The sequence below is a fragment of the Danio rerio genome, chromosome 16, assembly GCF_052040795.2.
Source record: "Danio rerio strain M-AB ecotype USA chromosome 16, GRCz13ab, whole genome shotgun sequence".
Classification (NCBI taxonomy): Eukaryota; Metazoa; Chordata; class Actinopteri; order Cypriniformes; family Danionidae; genus Danio; species Danio rerio.
In genome coordinates, this window is record NC_141036.1 from 30987878 (window position 1) to 31009722 (window position 21845).

The 21845-nt window shown below is 34.9% G+C and overlaps 2 protein-coding genes across 11 annotated transcripts in view; one reads left to right on the plus strand and one right to left on the minus strand.

The window, feature by feature from the left end:
• Window positions 1-2613, plus strand: part of epb41l4b (erythrocyte membrane protein band 4.1 like 4B) — a 47499-nt gene extending 44886 nt beyond the window's left edge. For both annotated transcript variants that reach the window (XM_087287102.1, XM_087287103.1), the window contains exon 23: window positions 381-2613. In XM_087287102.1, the coding sequence (XP_087143228.1) occupies window positions 381-444 (64 nt within the window). In that variant the 3' untranslated portion in view covers window positions 445-2613. The remainder of the gene's footprint in view (window positions 1-380) is intronic.
• The window catches only part of esrp1 (epithelial splicing regulatory protein 1), a 31696-nt gene continuing 12397 nt past the window's right edge, over window positions 2547-21845 (minus strand). For 4 of the 9 annotated variants that reach the window (XM_087285955.1, XM_087285956.1, XM_087285958.1 and 1 more), the window contains 5 exons: window positions 18043-18276; window positions 12365-12563; window positions 8316-8523; window positions 5443-5614; window positions 2547-3958 (listed from right to left, as the gene is read on the minus strand). In XM_087285955.1, coding sequence (XP_087142081.1) covers window positions 3848-3958; window positions 5443-5614; window positions 8316-8523; window positions 12365-12563; window positions 18043-18276 — 924 coding nt within the window. In that variant the 3' untranslated portion in view covers window positions 2547-3847. 9 annotated transcript variants of the gene reach the window in all.

Consider the following 21845-nt stretch of genomic DNA (forward strand, 5'->3'; position numbering starts at 1 on the left):
AAAAATAATGCTAAATGCTTTGCTTAAAGACAAGCCTCACAGAAAACATTGAGTATTTATCTTTTAGTCTTTTTAATTTATACTCCTTGTTACTCAAGGGGACCAAAAAACCTTCCCCACAATGACAAACATTATTACATTAATGCACTTGAGGGGACATTTGGTCCAATTTGTGGACCCTCTCCAATGTCTTAAATAAATGATGTCAGTTATTTTTGCTTTTTTAAGGTTATATCTGTCTCTCTATAATGATTCAAATCCTTTGTGATGCATGTTTGTCCTTTTTTCTTTCCATCTGTTGACGTGGGCCTTGATGCTGTTGCTCTCTCTCTTTCTCTCTTATTGTTCCCATTCTTTCTTCTGTCCTTGTGTATGAGAAGCTCCGAAGACCTGCGCATGGAGAGAGAGAAACTGCTGAGGGCGCTGTTAATGACAGAACTCTGAGACAGGACACACATAAAACAACACAACTATTTCCAGACAACAAAACCCAGATGGACAAATCGGCCCTTAAATCGATGCACTAATTTATTTCACTGTTACACAGTATTTGCGCCAGAGCAAACTTCTTTGCTATAAGAGCTATTTTAGCATTTTGCTAACATCCTTCATCAATGTTCATTCAAGCAGCAGCTGAAATGTTTGTTTTGTTTGCTTGTTCTGTTATAAGCATGGCATCAGCGCTGTATAAACTGACTTGACGACTTGTTAACTTTTAATAATTCTTACTTGTCTTTGGTTTCCTAAGAAGGGCAGAGTTCATTTAAACAAGAAAGCTGTCAGTGTATAGACATACTGCTTTTGGCTATGTTCGGAATGGCATAATAGGCATACTATTTCTGCATATGCACAGTATGCAAAATATCTGGCCTACCATCCAAATTTTCCAAAATTGAACACTATACAGCAGGCAAAATGTCAGGGTTGCTGTTTCCTAAAATGCAAACGTTGAAATTACAACCCTATTCGACCTTCAAATGATCAGATTCAACCTTATGGTTTTCAACCTTAACTTAGTTATGACTTTTCAGCTGTTAACATCTCTGTTTCCATTTATTATGCAATTAATCAGTCCAAAATATACAGTTGAAGTCAGAATTATTAGCCCCATTTGAATGTTTTTATATTTCCTAAATGATGTTAAACAGAGCAAAGACATTTTCGCAGTATGTCTGATATATTTTTTTTCTTGAGAAAGTCTTATTTGTTTAATTTCAGCTAGAGCAAAAGCAGTTTTTAATTTTTTTAAAAACATTTTAAGGTAAAAAATTATTAGCCCCTTTAAGCTATATTTTTGATAGTTTAGTTTTTAGAACAAACCATTGGTATACAATAACTTGCCTAATTAACCTGCCTAGTTAAAATAATTACCCTAATTAAGCCTTTAAATGTCACATTAAGCTTTATAAGTGTCTTGAAAAATATCTAGTAAAATATTATTTACTGTCATCATAGCAAAGATAAAATAATTCAGTTATTAAAGATTAGTTATTAAAACTATGATGTTTAGAAATTAATTGAAGAAATCTGTTCATTAAACAGAAATCGGGGAAAAAATTAACAGGGGGACTAATTATTCAGGGGATTTAATAATTCTGACCAACTGTAAACACTTTTATGTCATTTTTACATAATTATTTATTACATAATTTAATTATATTAAATATTTCTTTTACACTTTATCCTTGTTGCATTGTACATACAAGTAATAGTAATTAATAGCATATTTTAGGGTTACGGTTAAAATGCATGTAATTATTGTATTACTTTATAGTAAGTACATGTAACAAGGACACGTGTAACCATAACTTTTTATATATAATTAGTGTAACTTAACCAGAAACAATTATGAAGTCAAGTATACATTTTGTGTGGATATATTGCACTGTGTTTAGTGTGTACCCTATTAGAATTAACCATGGTTTTCCTACAAACAATACAAAAAATATGGCTGCAACCACAAACTGACAATGGCTTTGCTACATTATAACTGTATTTGTAGTAAAATTGTAGTTAACAAATTTTTGAAAATAAAACTATGTTTCTAACTTGTGCTACAATACAGCCGTGTTTAATTCTCATAAGGCTGCTGCAGTTGCTAGTATGCTAGTTAGTATTCCGAACGTTCATGGAAAGTTAAAGGTTTCCTATATATATTTTGTGAACATTTTTACTGCTGTCCCTTATACACATTTTCATATGAAACAGCAGTTTTATACAACAACCTCCTTAATTTCTCTTGTAACATAATGACAAATAATGTCAAATATATTTCCGGAAGTACGTCGAGGAGAGGTCACGCTTATATCGCCCACTAGAGGGCATTAAATATGCATTTCAGGTTTGCCTTTGAGAAGTAGATTAGGAGTGAAGAAATGAAATGTAAAAACTTTTTATTTTCTCCTTTTCAACTATCATAAGGGAGAGCGGTGTTAATATTTTGATATGACCACTCTTACATGAAATATATTTAATGTAGTTCACTTTTTTTAGCTGTGGAAATGTAAATAGATATACAACGAGTCAGTCACTCAATCCCTCAGACACATTGTTAAATTTCCTTTATTTTAAGTTATTATAAAATATCAAAATAAAATAATACTTTCTCCAAACAGCCAAATTCTCGATTCCTCTTTTCTACTCAGGATTTACAAAATAAGATGGTAACAGATTGGTAACATGAATGAGTAGTGCTACTACTGCCTTTTTGGCATGTGTGGGTACTAGTACAAATAACTCACACTGACTATTCCGCTGTCATACGCTTTACTCCTACCGCTCATAAAAGCCTAAACATGCAAATCATTCCTAGTATTAAAACAAAACAAAAAAGCACAGAGTATAATAAATGAGGCATGTTGGCATAAACAAACAGGAGGATACAGATGGGATACAGCTGCAGGTAACAAATAAACCTGTTCACATTCCAGCAGATGCACACAAACACTCCTCCTAATACACAGACAATGGGTGAGAATACACCTGTGTGCATTACAGCAGGCCCGAAAACACTCTCTGAGTGCAGTAAATAAACACACATGCATTGACTTTTACGGTGCGCACACCTACTCGCACGCATACAAATACTCATTCATCCACTGGAATACATCTACCACACTCACATACACAAATCAACAAGCACGTTTATCGATAGAATTTTGTACATTGATTGGTACGGACGATACACATTTTTTTCCGATGCATGACACATAGACACAACAGTACATGTATAAAGCACAACAGTTGTTCCTGATTCCATTTGTGAGCTGTTTCTTTTGGTGAAATGACTAAGTTGCAGACATCCACGAACTGCATTGTGCACGGTGTGAGGATTTGGCGAATCTTGTAAACATTAAAACAGCTAGCTCTGTGAACTTCATGCAAATTAAAACCTTCAAAGATTAAAAAGAGAGAGAGAGAGAGAGAGGCTTGAGAAGGTCTCTACGCATTCACACATACTCACGGTAGAGTCACATCAACAGGGAGCACTAACACACTCACTCATACACATGCACGCTTTATATTGTATTACTGGTCCTTTGGCTTAAATTTATGGTATCAGTGAGAATCTGCCTTTTGGTTTGGCAAGTTTATGGATTGGACCCTGGTTTGAGAAGCTATATTTCCTGAGTGAACATCGCTGCATGTGCATGTACATACAAACTTATGAAAGAATATCATTAGCTCTAATGCATAAAAAAAAACAATGTGCAATATACATAAACGTCAAAATACATATAATTCTTATTAAAAATTCTCATATAAATAGCATAAATGGCATAAACTGCTTTGTTTTGAGGGGGTTGTTGAATCCGCCTTTGGGGCGTGGCCTTGTCAATAGATTGGCTTAAAGCAACTGCAAGTCAAGATAAGCTCCGCCTCCTACAGTCTGGTCTCCAATAGGCTGCTTTGCTGACAGCATAGAAGGGAAAGTTACAAAAGCGTCGCTGTTGCCAGGCTGAAAGAGACAGAAAGAAATTGCATTTACTCAAGAGACACATGCTTATGCCTCATTATTTGTTATTAGCCCCACCTCAAATGAGTGACAGGCCTCCTACTGACTAACTAGCAGAGTGCCTGAGGAGAATGTACAGCCTGCATGGGAAAAAGGCAGATTGTGGGTGTGCATGGCTGGAGCCGCAGCTGTTTTTAGAATAGGTTCATTAGTCCATTAAGCAGCCTAATAGAACGTTTCACTCCTGCGGTGTCAAGAGTTTTGGTGGTCAGATAGATTAATATTCAGTTTAATGCATAATACTATGAAGTGGCTAAATTAAAATGGCTGTAATTGTTGACAAAGATGTGTTGCGTGCAAAAAACTTCAAAAACTCTTCCATCTGTTTGTTGAAAAGCATCACACCCTTAAAGTCAAAGCAAGAATGTAAAGAAGAAACAGACACACCCTAGTTTATTCTGAGTGCAGAAGGTCTCCTGCCTCATCTACAACTCTATGATATACATGTACATATAAAATTAAAATAATACTATTAAATTAAATCTTTTTCCAGAGACGCTGCGTAAAACATATGCTGGATAAGTTGGCGGTTCATTCCGCTTTGGCGACCCCAGATAAATAAAAGGACTAGGCCGAAAATAAATTAATGAATAAATTAAATCCGTAATTTTTTTTAAAGTGGCCATATTTATATTAATGCTTTTTTTCATATTGTAATATTACATTGTACATTTTGATTATATATTTATTTTACTATATATTTCTTTTAAATAATAAATATATTATTTTGTACAATATACATTCACTATATAAATATATATATATATATATATATATATATATATATATATAGAGAGAGAGAGAGAGAGAGAGAGAGAGAGAGAGAGAGTGAGAGAGAATATTTTTATTTTAAGTAATCATTTTGTTGCATAAAAAATTATTTTAATTTACACGTTGATTTTATTTTCCTTATCTGAATGCTTTAATAATAAAGCTGGTCTCCCTCAGTTCTGGAAAAGTGAAACATCAGTCAAGTTAGAGCAGGCTAATGTACCGCACCTTAACTCTCTCTGTTTGTGTCCGTGTGTGTGTGTGAGGGAATTTAGACTAGAGGAACCTGTTTAGCTCATCTAGAAGGTGTGACAATGCAACTATGCGGTCCTGTTACTCAAACCCACTAAAGCATCTTAATCTTCAATGCTGAACACCGCAGGGCAAAAGACACACCTAAATGTTCCCTACAATCCAGCCCTGCCCTGCCTATAAACACACTGCGGCTTTCTGAAGTGGAACAACCTAGGACTGTATTTGGATCAGTGGCACTCAATAACATGGCGAAAACCCCTTTGAAACTGCTTTGAAAGGTCATCAGTGAACTGGAAATCATTTGTTACTGACTGTTTTGCCGAGTTTAACAACATTAAGCAGTGAAATGGAATAAAGGAAATAACTGAGACCTGTATAACGGAGTTGTGCTTTTAACTCACCTGATATCCCTGCACCATGCTGAGGATCTCTTTAACCCCGTTATTATAAGCGTGAGAATGGGCGTGGCCCTGCATTCGAATCAGTGCTGTGGGCGGGGCTGAGAGGACTGAGCCTGCCGAAGGGGTGTGGCCAGTGGGGAAGTAGCTGATGTTGGATGGGGAGCCTGGTGGGCTGTTAGTATGAAAACACATATGGATCAAATTCAGGGAATAACACACAAACACACACACACACACAAGTATATATATATATATATATATATATATATATATATATATATATATATATATATATATATGTAGTAGCCGTGCGATATTCTGCAATATCAGAACTCGTACAGCCTCCTCACCCTTCTGTATTACTCTGCCCACACAGATTGGCAGCAGATCAATAAACTCACTACAGTTTAACAAATATTGCAGTTGTTGGACAACATAATGCACTTTTGAGGCTTTTTTTGTCAAGAATGTTGCTTTTTTATTGCAACTATGCAGTTTATTTATAAGGATAGTGTCTATTTTAAATATTTTTTAATTTCTGAGAAACAGTGCTTCGGCATCCATTAGCCTGTCATTGAGCAGAGCAAAGACGGTTGACGTTGTCCATCCACAAGATGGTGACCGACTAGTTCAGTAAAAAGAAAGAAAAAATGCCCGCATGTGTTAAGCGTTTTTGCTTATCGCAAACACAACAGTTATCTGGTAGTGTTTGTGTTGCTGTTTTTCGGGGTTAGTTATTGTGATCTCCTGATTACAGCAGAGAAACACTAGGAAATGTCTGTATACCAGGGGAGGACAAACTCAATCCTGGAGGACCAGTGTCCAGCAAAGTTTAGCTCCAGCACTAATCAAACACACCTAAACATGCTTATTAGCGTTTTCAAGATCACTAGAAATCTATTAGCAGATGTATTTGATTAAAGTTGGAGCTAAACTGTGCAGAACCGAGTTTTCTGTAGACTGATGGCACTTCATGCCATTCAGCTTTATAATCTTCAAATGTGAGCAAAATCAGCTGTTTTGTCATCACTTTAGACATTACACTAGAGAATAATTTAAATAGTAGCTCTAAAATGGTCTTGGTGAATTAGTAACGGTTTCTGATGTTCTGACATCAGCTGCAGATGTAAATAAAAGGTGGAGGAAAGTAGTCCCTCAAACAAAAGATTTAGACTCCGTGTTTGATTTTTTCTGTATATAAATGATTATGCCATAGAACTGTTGTATAAACGCAATATCACACACTTAGCAGTGCGATATGGCTGTATATTGTTACTGGTAGGACAGCCATATCGCACTGCTACTTGTGTGATAATGCTCATATAAATATATATATATATATATATTAGTCCTAAAGTGTACACAGCTATGTAATTTAATATTTGTCATTAAATATTAATTCTTTTTTTTTTCGGCTTAATCCCTTTATTTATCAGGGGTTGCCACAGCGGAATGAACCTCTAGTTGCGAGTCAAAATCGCGATTATTCCACTATCATTTTGTTGTCTAAAAATAAAATAAACTTGCCTGAAAATTTCAAGAAAAATCACATTTTACATTAATATTTATCCTAATAAATAATAAATCCAGAGAAAATTTCCAGTGATATTTTAATGTTATCATACCTATTTATTATTATGTAACACATTATTATTATTTAACTAAGTATTTTATAATGTGAGAGACTAACTGTCTTGCCCCAATTAAATGTCATTGTCAATTGGAATTTCTGCTGTGTCAGAGTGACACTCTTACTTTTACATCTCTTTTCTCTTTTCACACTTTATTAAGCCAGATAGTCATATTTCTCTCACATGCACAATCATTTCCTGAAACCAGTTTTTCCACAATGAAGTACGCTGAAATCCACATTATAGCTATGTTAAGAGAACTGGGTGTGACACTCTTGTAAACACACCCAGTCAGAATTGTGTCCTTCTTAGGGACGAAACCATTAAGTTCAGCTACATGAACAGCTCCTCAAACACAACTGAGGCACAAGCCCTCCAAATGCATTAAATTATTCACAAATTATACAATAAATCATTGTATGAGGGTATATGTTCACATTTTGTCAAACCTATCAGAAAAAAGACAGCTTCTGGTGAGTATTGTGATATGTGAGTGATAAACAGTGGCTGGTAAAAATATAGGGAATGTTCATCCAGTAAAAAAAAAAAAAACTGGTTCAGACAGGTTTCCATGGCACAAAACATCACAACTAATGATCAAGAACTAATTCAACAGAACTTCAGAGCAAATATTTAAAGACTACAGTGTAATTTCTTCATAGACTTGGAATTATAAATCCCGATGGAGATTCAAGCATTCATGTTTGTTTTTTAGACACTCATTCATGAATATTTAAAGGGAAAGGTCACCTTTTTTCACCCTCATGTAGTTTTAAACCTTTACAAGTTTTATTTTTTAGTTGAACAAAAAAGATAATTTGAAGAATGTTGGAATCAGGTAGCCATAGCCTTCTACAGTAGGTAAACAAACACTATGGCCACCAAATTTCAAGATTATACAGAAAATCTTTTGTGTTGAAAAGAACACCATAATTTTGAACTACCCCTTTAAATATCATATAATCAGTGGTTGAAAAAAATCATCAACTGGGATTTATATTATTTTACAGGTTTGGATTAAGTGGAGGTTAAGTAAATAATGACAGAATCATCATTTTGATTGACAAAATGACATTTTTGTTTGACTTGGATGAATATGTACACTTTGACTGGAGAATTTGACACTTTAATATAACGATAAGCAATATTCAATTATCCCTTCATTATAATCTGAGAATTAACCCACACTTAATGTACTGGCGTAAGGCTGATCTCAGACTGAAAAACAACAAACAGATATACCTTGGGTAATAGGTGGTGTAGTTCATGTAGAGTGTGTTGCTGGCCGGATAAAATGTGGTGGTGTGCGGAGGGGGTCGGGGACCAAGCAGGAACTGGGAGGGGTAAATGCCTGCTGATTCCACTGGTAACACTGCTCCTGCAGGAAGCACTGCTCCAGCTGGAAGAACCGGCGCCCCGTGAGGAAACGTGTAAGATGGAGGAGACAGACCTGAAATGGGGGGGAGGTGGGATATTGAAGAATTACAGAGTGAAGAAAACAAACTTGAAGCTTCCAGTTGTGGCAACCACTGAAGTGTTAATCCTGTTTGTGGAATTACTGACAAGAGATGTTTTGATTCTGTCACTTGTGACAAAGATTTTAAAATTTGCACCAATGGTGATGATAAAGGTTTTAATTAGATATACAGTTGAAGTCAGAATTATTAGCCCCCCTTTAATTTTTTCCTTTTCTTCTTTTTTTTTAGAAATTTCCCAAATGATGAGTTACATAGCAAGGAAATTTTCTACATATTTCTTGATAGTCTTCAGAACAAACCATCATTATACAATAACTTGCCAAAATACCCTAACCTGCCTGGTTAACCTAATTAACCTAGTAAAGCCTTTAAATGTCACTTTAAGCTGTATAGAAGTGTCTTAAAAAATATCTAGTCAAATATTATTTACTGTCATCATGACAAAGATAAAAGAAATCAGTTATTAGAAATGAGTTATTAAAACTATTATGTTTAGAAATGCGTTGAACAAATCCGCTCTCCGTTAAACAGAAATTGGGGAAAAATAAACAGGGGGCTGATAATTCTGACTTCAACTATATAATGGTGAATACACTATAAGTAAAAATGTAAGATGATGCCTTGATGTATTCAGAGGAGAATTTGTTGAAATAATCCAACTATAGTGTGCTGAGGAGTGGGCTGTTTACCGAAGTGTTAAAAAAGTAACTAAGACACAGATTTATAATATATTAGAGAAAACGAACTTAACTAAATTTAGATGTCATATTCTTTTATTAATTTAGTCATTTGTTTTCTCTAAAATACCATACATCTTTATATTTTTGGACAACAGAGGGCCTTGAAAATTGTAAAAATTGACAGTTGAAAATTGACAGTTAATTTATTCACCGTCAGGTCATTGAAAATCGAAGTCACTTTTTTTTCTTCAGCAAACCCTCAATGGTGATTTGTTTGGGGATTTGTGTAATGCAAGTCATCTGTTTTTGAGATTTAAAAAGAAAACTACAAATTAGTCTAAGACTTAGTCTAAAATTGCATACTTGCCTACAATATAGCGTATTACAAACAATATGTCAGCTGAGTCGTATATTTAAAAAACAGTAAGTGAGAAGAACCTGGATGACCAACTACTTCCAGCGAGATTCTAAAGTGTGCATCCAATGGACATCAATATAGCATTTTTGTGTATTACAATAATTTTTTGCTGTATTACAATAATTATTATTTTACAATACTGTGACGGTTGAGGTTTAGGGTTGATGTTAGTAAAATATAATTAATGTGAAATATGATCAATTATGATATATAAATAATAAATAATACAATAATTCTTATTAACTTCCGGATGCAACCGTATCTAATCTAACAACAACCTATAACGGACGTTGTGCTATACCATATTATTATGCATACATAATGCAATGTGAGAGAATGCATAAATGGGAGTCAAGCAATGCAACTAATCCAGGTAAGTCACTTCATAATGTCAAATAGCTGATGTAGTATGTATGAATTCCATTCATACTAATCACAATCATACTATATAGAGCGCACTTTTTTAATAGTCATAGTAAATTAAAATTCTATTCTAGTACATACTCGGGTAGTAAGCGACTTTGGATGCAGCCTAGATCAATCCTTGTGGGTCCTGATGATGAGGTCTTATGAAGCGAGATGATCTTAAGTAAAAAAAATTTAACTTTGTTTACAGCTTCAATCCACAACCGGGGCAACAGTTCTTGGTGCACATACAAGTGTAGTGAGAGTAAGCTTCTGGTTGCTTGAGGATGTATGTTCGCACACTCAGATGTGACAAAAAAGGGAGGATAAACATTTTTGCCAAAATGGTTCTTTACTATGACTGTCCAAGACGCATCAACTGCTATAAATTACATTCACGGGTATGACTCCATTCTGATAAATGAACTTGTGTTTGAGTGAGCGGGTGAAGATATGCCATTCTTCAATTCACAGATTGATTATTTTGCGTCATAAAATCTATATGTATCATCAGGAGCCACAGGGATTGATTTAGACTATTGACTTGCATTATACGAAATACCAAGGATCACAGACTTCACTAAAAGCCTAATGTTCCTTATTGTTCTAGTGAAAAAAAATGGTCAACTACATCTTTAGTGGCCTGAGGGTGAGTACATTTATTGTACATTTTCAATTTTGGGTTAAGTTTCTATTTAAATTATATTTTTGGGGTCATTTTCTTTCATAACTTTTGTCAATTAAATTTGACTAAAATCCTATTAAATTTCCAAATACGATTTTATGTTTGTTGACTAAACCAATTTAGTGAGTGTAAAGTGCAGTAAAATCCACAATTCTAGCATAAAATTCTGAATTAATATAATTAACGCTAAAATTCAATAAAATGTGTTGGATCAAAAGACAAACACTCCAACTAAAAACAAACTGCCTAGCGATCAGTCAAGGTTTTTTTGCCAAACCAATTAAAGGGTGTGGTTCTGACTGAAGCTATGCCAGTCACACAAAGGGCTTTATGCCTTTCAAGTCCAGTTCATTGTTTGTCATCAGAAGCTCATACAGTCATCAAACAAACAATGAACAAGCGCAGTGCATATTAACACTATTGGCACCTCAAAAGCCCATCATAAATACAAGCTGTGAACCTGCAATCTGAATCAATTGTTTTGGATGCCTCAAAGTTAATGCAACAGATATGATTACAAATCACGGATGGCTGCTTACTTGTCTATTTTATTTAGATTAAATGTGTCAAAATATTTATACAAAAGTGACTTGGTGTGATCACACATGTACTTTGGTTTTCTTGGTTGCTTTGGTGCAAACCAAAAAAAGAATACAAATAGTCCTGATTTTTTAGAGTTAGATGGTATTTTTTTATCAGTTAAGAACTCTTAAAGAGCTTACTAAATGTGTAAATGTTTTAAAGCAGGACCAGAAAATCCTCCATTGAACACAAACAAAAGATTACTGCAAGGAGATTAACTGTAATGGACAACATTGCACGACTATGATATTATGGTGACATCATTTGCTTTTTTAAATTTTATTTAGAGCTTTTTGTTCCATGTTGCATTCATTTTTTGCAGATTTTTTTAGAAGAACAAGCATTAAAAAGCATAATTGATGCTTGTAATACAATATGTTGTTTACAACAGTGCACCCAAATAAAATATCTGTCAAATTTCACAACTCCTGCTCAAAGCATGCAGCAGACTTGAACCCAAAACTGTCAGCATCTGCCAATATAATTCAGCTACAAGTCAGGTATGTTCCCTCCACCCTTCAACACACAGCAGCAACAGCCACAGGCGTTCAGACACCTTTAACCAGATTCAATCTGTGGCGTGCTGAGACTTTAACGTGCTGCCGTTGGTCATTAAGGTAGAAGGAAAGACTACCCATCCAGAACTAGATCCAAAGAAAGAAATCTACACTAAATCAAACAGAGAGTGCCTTTTCGTGACACAACTTGTGTTTAAAAAAGTGTGACTGGTGAAATCATGATGAAAACTGAAATCTTGTGCACATTTAGAAAGATTGCACTAAATCACCTCAAATCAAAGCCCTCCATTCCCCGCTTTGGAAAAGCATCTGACAAACTCATGGTCAGATCTGAATTGAATACGAAACATTCACCCAACCAGATTCCTGCTGCTCCTGATGCCCTTTCCTGCCTGGACAGGAAATCTGGATAGGACACCCACCAAATGAATGAATTAGAGAAAGAGAAAAAACAGGAAGGCGTGAAGCGCCACCTACCCGCACACACAGCTGAGAGAAGCAGCACCAGAGCCCAGCGGCACTTACGTCGTAACTTACATGGCGGCGGCGAGAGGCCGCTCCTGTTGAGCGTTCCTCCCATCAGCACGATGTTCACCTCCTGAGCAGAACATGCAAACACCTCCACGTAACGCTCCTTCATGCTGCGCTTGTGGCAGCGCTGGGCTGCTAGGAATGCCCGCTCTGCTGACCGCATCTGGATAAAAGCCTCACCCGACGGACGACCCTGATCAAACACACATGAACAAATGCTGCATTCAGAAACTCAGCTTTAAGAATAATTAATGAAACAAGTGAACATAAACGGGAAGCATGTATGACTACTATTGACAAACCATTCTTGAGTTTATCTCCTGGAAACATCAAAACGATTTAGCTATGTTTCCATACAAATATGCAAATTTGACTTATGCGCAAAACTGGATTATTGCATAAAACATTTTTTAAAAGGTTCATTCTAATGAGTCACAAAGAAGAAAACCATCCCTTCTAGATAAACTGGTGCCAAATATTAAAACAAGCAAAATAAATTGCTGCAGTACAAGAAGACACCATAAAGTTTTTTATTTTCAGAAGATGAAATGCAACCAAATTCTTGGAGAGCAAAGTTGCTGAAGACATTTGGGAGGTAATAATACTGAACCACTATGAAGATAGACTTTGGTTTGGTTTTAGAATTACCAATTCAACATTTCAAATGTTATGCAATGTGTGTCCACTGAAATCAGCTGTATGGGATTCTCCAGCATTTAAAATGAACACTCAACAGTGAGCAAATAACACACACTCACTGCCTGGTTATGCAGCTAGCGTTTTGAAAAATTCTGCACTCCCATTGACGACAGCAGAAAAAATGTTTAGCTGGCAATTCTGCAACACCAAAACGTTACAGTGGAATTGTGCCCTTAATGCTGTGCATCTCATCCATCTGATATCAATCAAAGTCACATGATTTATGCACAACTTGACATTTCCATTAAGCATTGTTATGCTATATTCCAAATCATGCATAAAAATATATTGATGGAAACAGAGTTTGTGCGTGTCTGCTCAAATGTGTCAATCCTTTTACAGCTGAAGCAATAGCAAGTGTTTGGACTGCAGCTACTGTAGTAGGTAGGCTGAGGCAGAGGATGTTTAGATAGCATTGGGTCACTGCTCATCTGTTACAAAGGATTCATTTTATTTTTATAATTCTTCTGATTAAAAACTACACTTTACTATTTATGAGAAAACAGGTTCTTTTTTAAAATGTAACTTTTAATTGTTGCTTTATAAAATAAACATCAGTCTTTTGGGATGCCCTTTTAACTAGAAAGCTGTTTGTGAACTGGTCCTCATTAATAACTAAAACCTTTTTAATCATTACTTTAATAAAGTGACTGTTTGCAAAAAATACTGAACTGCTTATTTATTGGAGAAGAATTGATGATTCAGATTGCTGTTTGAATAGTGTATTACAATAATAGAACAATTACACGGTCTTTTGAGTCAGTTCTTTTTAATTAATACACAAAGCAAATCACTCTCATGGGATCTCTGGATCGAAAAGATTTAGTGTAGACAGTCTGATTATCCTTAAGTTCCAAACCCAATCACAATTATGTTGTGAAAAACCAACAGATGTGATATTATGGTATATAACAAACTACAAAAAGGTCTATTTTGTATATAGAATTTTATATTGGTATATGTAATGTGATCATTGGACTGAAGATAGGACTAGTGATGTTGACATTTCACTGTTGGAAAACTGACAAGTATATTTTCTCTTACTGCGATATATATTGCTTTATGGATACAATTTCACCAGATGACTTATATATAAGCTCTATATGTTGAGAATTGATCATTTAGATTGAATGGGAGGATTCTGTTGGGGATATAAACAAATTACAAGCATAGTTAAATACAAAAGAGCAAAGATGCAAATGATATAAACAGTGCTTTTCTGGAAAATCAAACAGTACTGAGAAGTACAGAAATGAAATAATCTAATGTAGGATTACACTGTATATTTTTCATTGTGTAAATAATTATACACAATTAATATTTAAGCTGCAAACATTTCATTTATTGTGCCAAAATGGCTTAAATCGACTTGAAATGCTTACACAGTCACATGCCTGAAAAACACATGCAAATAATAAACTTCACTGTAAGGTTAAAATGAGAAATGACTCATTGTGTTCTGAACACTAATGTCTGGTCAGCTATAATCCCAACTCGATGTTGCAATTGTGACTATTAATGTGTACATTGCAATATCCATGCTGAAACAATATATTTTGCAGCCCTACAATACTCTCCTACAAAGGCAAAGCACAATATCTGAGCAGACAGATACAAAAAACAAAATCAAAACAAAATGACCAACAGCTTGGATTTTTGTAGTTACTGCAGTTTTGACACTCTTGTTTCTCTGAAACAGTACAAAATTGAACCAGGAGAGAACAGATGTCACAAAGATTATTTTGGCTTCAAATAAATTTTGGCCAATTGTGTAGTTCCAACACCTTGCCTTAGTAGGGCAGAATAAATGCAGTCTTAATGTGCAGAAGAGACACTTTAAAAAAACAAACAATGTAAAAAAATTTAAGTCAGTACAAAAGCACAAAAAACATAACCCTTATTTTCTTTTAACTTTTTCTTGTTCACTCAATTTTTGAAAACATCAGCTGCACTGACCTAGAATTCTTTTTCAGTAATACAAAAAAACATTAAGTTGGGTTAACATAAGATTATTAGTTTTATAGAGAGGTGAACTACTCTGTAACAAAACATTTTAAGTTGTGCCAACAACATTTTTTGTCTGCAGAACTAGAATGCATGAAGTTGAGTGAAACAAAACAAAACAAAACATAATCCTTATTTCTACTCAACTTTAATTGATAGAACAGCAGAGAGTATAGACAGGAAAGCATGAAGAGAGAAGAGAGAGGAAGGATCAGCATAGGAACTCAAGGTGGGAATCAAACCCAGGTCACTGTGAACATCATAGTACCATGTGTGGACACGTTAACCACTACACCATTGGCTTGTCCTCAATTTTGGAAAACATCAGTTGCACTGACCTAAAATGTCTAAAGCTGAGTGAACAAAAAAACTATTTTGGAGATTTGTACTAAGAAAAACACATTATCAGAACAAACAAACATAGTTCAATCAAAAAAACAGGAAGGAATGCTTCACATGTGAAGCATTACAAAGCATTTTTCTCAGTTTGTCATGCCATGTTTTGATCTTTGTTTACCGTTATTGTTGTTTTACCTCCTGTCCTGTTTCTAATTCTGTGTCTAATAAATGTTTTGTTAACATTTGTCTCTGTTTTAGTTTTGTATTTTTTTAACTGAACTATGTTTGTTGGTTTAATAATGTATTATTTCTTAGTACTCTTAGTAAAAGTTTTTTTTTTTCACTCAAAGTCGGACATTTTAGGTCAGTGCAACTGATGTTTTCAAATATTGAGTACATGTTGGCACCAATTGTCACGGTTGATGATGCATGGTCCTTCTGTCATGTTGTCACGTGGGATTATTTTGTATTCTTCCATGTACTTTAATTGTGTGTTGTGATCACGTGATTCACTAACTAGGATGTTGGCACTTAGCTTCACCTATTTAAGAGGCGCAGTTTTCGTGCTCCATTGTCAGTTCGGTACTCTTATTTATGGTTTCTTTGTGTCTCGTCAGGAACCTCGTTGATCTGGTTCACTTTTGGACTCTTGGTTACGCCCGATTCAACTACTTCCTTTCCCGACGCTGGACACTTTTGTTTTTGTTGCTCACTGAGCATTTCTTGACTTTATATACATTAAATTTCACTTGCTATTGGATTCATCTGACTAGTGTGTTTTCCTGAACGTTTCCTGAATGGTGTAGTGGTTAGTGTGTTGACACATGGTTCACGGCGACCTGAGATCAATTCCCACCTCGAGGTCCTACGCCAATCCTCTCCCCATGTTGGCCTGTCTATACTCTCTGCTGTCCTATCAATCAAAGGACTAATGAAACTTGAAAAAGATTGTTGAGAACATGAAAAGAAATAAGGATTATGTTTTTTTTGTTCATTTAACTTTGGGCATTCTAGTTCTGCAGACAAAAAAATTAAGTTGGCAAAACTTAAAAAGTTGTGTTAGAGTAGTTCACCTCTCCAGAAAACTAATAATCTTATGTTAACCCAACTAAATATTTTGTATGACAAACAAATAGTTTTAGGTCAATGCAGCTGATGTTTTCAAGAGTTGAGTGAACAAGAAAAGGCTAAAAGAAATAAGGATTTCTTTTTTAATTGTTGTACTGACTTTTTTATATAGTGAAAATAGCATTACCCCAAAACATTTGGAATTAGAATCATTACATTAATTAAAAATGTTTCAATTCTAAAAATATTTGGGATGCACACTGAAGATGAGAAAATTGCTGGGAATTTAAAATTAATGTCTAGAGATGTTAGAACACGTCTTATACAGTTTAAAATTTTACATAGATTCCTAAGAGACTGTTCATGGCAGGTTTCGCAGGTGACCTATTTCATGTATTATGGCGATTATGGCGATACCTTGTAAAGGTATTGCAGACCCAGTATGACTTTTGCCCAAGCTTATACAGAGACAGGTGATTGTTAAAAACTGGAAATCTTCCAGTAGACCTCCAATCTTCGAGTGGCTCTCAGAGTTAGGATGAGTTGCAGCTTTTGAAAAACTCCCCTACAGTTTACATGGAAGGATTGACATTTATTTTGATAAATGTGGAAAAATTCTGAATTTCTGCGATCCACATTGCTAGAAAACATGTACTGAGACAAAGTAATAATTAAGGCTATGATATTAGCAACCCCTCACCCCTTTTTTAGTATGTGTTTTGATTTGGTTTACTTAATTTTTATTAATTCATTCATTCTTTTCAGCTTAGTCCCTTTATTAATCTCGGGTCGCCACAGCTGAATGAACTGACAACTTTTCCAGCACATGTTTTTACGCAGCAGATGGCCTTCCAGCTGCAACCCATCTCTAGGAAGCATCCATACACACTCATTCATATTCATAGACTACGGACAATTTAGCCTACCCAATTCACCTATATCACATGTCTTTGGGCTGTGGGGGAAACTGGAGCACCCGGAGGAAACCCACGCAAATGCGGAGAGAACATGCAAACTCTACACAGAAATGCCAACCGACCCAGCCGAGGCTCAAACCAGTGAACTTCTTGCTGTGAGGCGACAGCACTACCTACTGCGCCATTTTGTATTGTTCTGCTTTTAAATTAATGCTCTTGAATCTTTGAAATTCATCTGCACTATTTAAAATAAAATAAAAAACTATAAAAAATTATTCAATTCTTTCATTGTGTCTAACTGTAAATAAACCAAACCAAATATTTTCTCTGAAATATGCTTATCCCCCCTTATCCCTTACATTCTTTGTCCAGGTTTAGTTTACTCTTTGGCATACTTTATTACATGGACCCAGCCATGACAGCAACACATTGTAAAAGAATGAAGAAACACAAGTCCTGACAGAAGCTGCTGCAGCGAGTGATTAATCACCCTTTTTTATGGAACGATTGAGCCAAAGGGGGAAAACTCCTTGACAAAACACATTCTGAACAGCAGAGGTGTGTTTATCACACTGGATGGACTCCATATCAATTCTCTAGATGAATACAACATTCATGAGCACATACAGGATCTGAGAGTCTTACCTGATGGTTAAGCACCATATGCACTCCATGTGTTTTGATGTCAGCTCCATATTCCCCAAGGAAAACCAAGATATCCTGGATGGAGGCATCGTATGGTAGGCCCCTCAATCTCACACAGTCCCGAACACCTGGGACTGCTGCTGTTTGGGGTACGAATGTGGGTGGCGCCACAACAGACAGGATCGGGGATGGAGCCACAGGAATCAATGGGGCAGATGAGTATTTGTTGAGTACCTGACACACAAATGCTGGAGTTAAAGAACATTATCAAGAGGCTTCTGCTTGTTTAAAGCTGTAGGTGTGGATATGATAGATGAACCACATTCTGACTCTGTCACAGTCACCAGTGATCTAGCCCATACATATCGCTGGAGAACTACAAATCTGTCAGCAAAAGAACTACAAGTTCCAGTCATGCACTGCTCACACGCACCTGTTCCTCATTCAGTAGATTACACACACTCACGGCTTGGACCTGCTCATAAACTGATTACATGGACTATATACACAGCACACACGCACACCTCTTGGCTGAGTCTTGTTTTCCTTGCCTTGACCCTTGCCTTGTTTGTTTATGTTGTCTGTTGCCTGCCTTTACTGACCTACCGCCTGTGTTTTTGACTATGACTCTGGATTGGCCTGCATACATCTGTTTGCTCACTGATTGTGACTGTTGCTTGCCTGACCATTCTCAATAAACCTGGGGATCAACACATCCTTGTCAGTGTGTTCAGACCGAAAGCATCAAGACTTTTTGCTACTATGCAAACACAAGGTTGATGTTCTTAAATGCCCTGATATAAGCAGATTTCCAGTCCACTTTGTGTTGGTTCACTTTTAAATTTGCTAGAGCTTTACCAAAAGCAGGTTTGCAAAGCTATAGACTTTCTGTATAAGGATTACACTACAAAATCATAGATATGGTTTCCAAGGTTTCTTTTTTTGGTTAATTTTTTTGTTGTGCTTTAATTTAAATAATTAAAAAAATGTAGGTCAAGCAATCTCTACTTTTGAGATAGGCCTTTATATTTTACCATTACTCAGACTTTTATCCATAATCTGGTAATAATATATAGGTAAAATAAATTAGTTTGAATTAAATGCATAGCACCATATTTATAAACAATCTATATAAAAATGTGGTAAAATAATTTTTGTAAAAATAATATATGTCACATTTTTTGTCAAAATAAATTAACAGAACTTTTTCAACAGACTTAATTCTTCATTAAGTCTTTAATGAATGTATTTACTTACATTCATTAATGTTCATTCATTAACAGTTCATTAATGTATTTACTTAAATGAACTAAGTATGAAGAATACTCATACAGCATTTATTAATAACAATTCAACATTTACTTTTACCATCCAAATTTTTTTGTTAACATTAGTTAATGCACCAACGTTAACATACACTAACAATGAAGAACTGTACTATTTTCATTAACTAACATTAATGAACATGAAAAAATACTGTAATAAATGTAGTCCACTGTTTGTTCATGTTAGTAATTGCATTAACTAGCATTAACTAATACAACTTTATTGTAAAGTGTTACCAGTTATTTTATGTACAGTTGAAGTCAGAATTATTAGCCCCTCTTTGATTTTTTCTTCTTTTTTAAATACTTCCCAAATGTTGTTTAACAGAGGGAAATTTTCACAGTATGTCTGATAATATTTATTTTTTCTGGAAACAAAATCTTTTTTTGTTTTATTTTCGGCTAGAGTAAAAGCAGTTTTAAATTTTTTAATAAACATTTTAAGGTCAAAATTAGCCCCTTTAAGCAATTTTTTGATAGTCTACAGAAAAAACCATTGTTATACAATAACTTGCCTAATTACCCTAACCTTCCTAGTTAACCTAATTGACCTAGTTAAGCCTTTAAATGTCACTCTAAGTTGTATAGAAGTGTCTTGAAAAATATCTAGTAAAATATTATTTACTGTCATCATGGCAAAGATAAAATAAATCAGATATTAGAAATAAGTTATTAAAACTATTATGGTTAGAAATGTGTTGAACAAATCTTCTCTTCGTTAAACAGAAATTGGGGGGGTGGGGGTGGGGTTGGAGGGAGATGGGGAATGGAACAGAGGGGCTAATAATTCAGGGGAGCTAATAATTCTGACTTTATCTGTACATAGAAAGTAGGGCTGCATGATATTGGAGAAATCAGACATTGCGATATTTTGTTTTATTTTTTATTTCGTTATATTTTGTTTTTGTTTATTGCGATATGAATATAATCATTTAACTAGATTATTTGAGTAGTTCAATATGGAAAGAACTCATAATTCTATATTGATTGGGATTAATTATTTGTAGGCCAGATAATCTGCATTTAGTTTAGTGAAAATAAATTTAGTTTAATAAATAAGTTTAGTTTTATAAATTTAGTCTAACTGTGTTTGAGTATAAGTCAAATAATCAAATGTAAGCAAATAAAATTGCATAGTCTTCACTGTATAAAAATGAAATGAAATACATTTTCATTGTTATCATTTAATGTACACAAAATTATTTAAACACAAGTCAAACAAGCACTCTTTCACTCTATTATTGAGCTTAAACTTCACAATCACTCAACAAATTTAGTTCCTGGTCAGTTATAATTCCTCTCAAATTAAAGTGAAGCTGAACTTGACATTGCAGATCCTGTGATGTGAATATTGCGAATGATCACATTGCGATATCGATGCTGAAATGATTTATTGTGCAGCCCTAATAGAAAGCATAATAAATGCAAATAAAGTTAACATTTAATATGTCAAATAACTTTGGTGAAAATACAAGGATGTAAAAATATGTAAGTAATTGCTGTATTGCACTGTTCTGCTGCTTGAAAGCCCCTTTTGTTAGTAACAAAAACCTATCATCTGGCCAACTGCTAATCAAGTGCATGATGGGATTGTCTTTTCCTGCTTTCTTACTGACACACCCTTGAACACCAAACCCCCTTGCAAGAGATAAACATGGCTGAGGTATTCAAACACAGTTGATGTTCGCATAAAAACAGGCTAGGATAGGCTTATCCGCCTGCTATGGTTGAATATGCGTATGACGACAGCTAAATATTAACATCAAGGAATTCCAAGAAATTGTACAACATTAGCAACTAAAAATTTATAAGCTTCAACGTTGAGGAACAGGAAGAGATTTTATGACAGCTTTGAAAAGCTAATCTTTTACAGATTGTCGAGCTGAGTGTTTGTTCAGCGAGTCAAGCCGTTCGGGTAGAGTATACACACTTGATTACACACACAACGACAAACCCAAAGGTTTCAAGTTTTACTTGCCTCGCAGTGTCTGTATAAAACCAACTTAAATACATTTCACTATTAGACACTGAAGAGAACAAGTCCTTCCCAATAATGAAAGAAAATTAATAATGGTGCCGTTTAGGCGATAAAGTTAAATGACGAAAATTTAAAAAATTCACCCAGCGAAAAAAAATGGTCACACTTTATTTTGATGGTACTTTTGTTGAATTTAAGTAATATTGCATCTACATGCTAACCAATTTTCATTGGATTATAAGTGGCCTGTTAGGCTGGGGTTAGTGTAAGTTGACATGTACTTGCAAATTGTCAGTAAATGTCTGTTGAAGGAGCAGTATCAGCAGATATTAAGTAGACTGTCTACTAATACTCAAATGGACCATCTAAATAAAGTGTTACCAAAAAAATAAAAAATACTGTTAATTTACTCAGCCTCAGGCCATTCAATATGTAAATGACTTTTTTGTTCAGTAGATCTTATTTATCTAGTAAAATGTTGTTGTTTTTTGTTGTTGCTG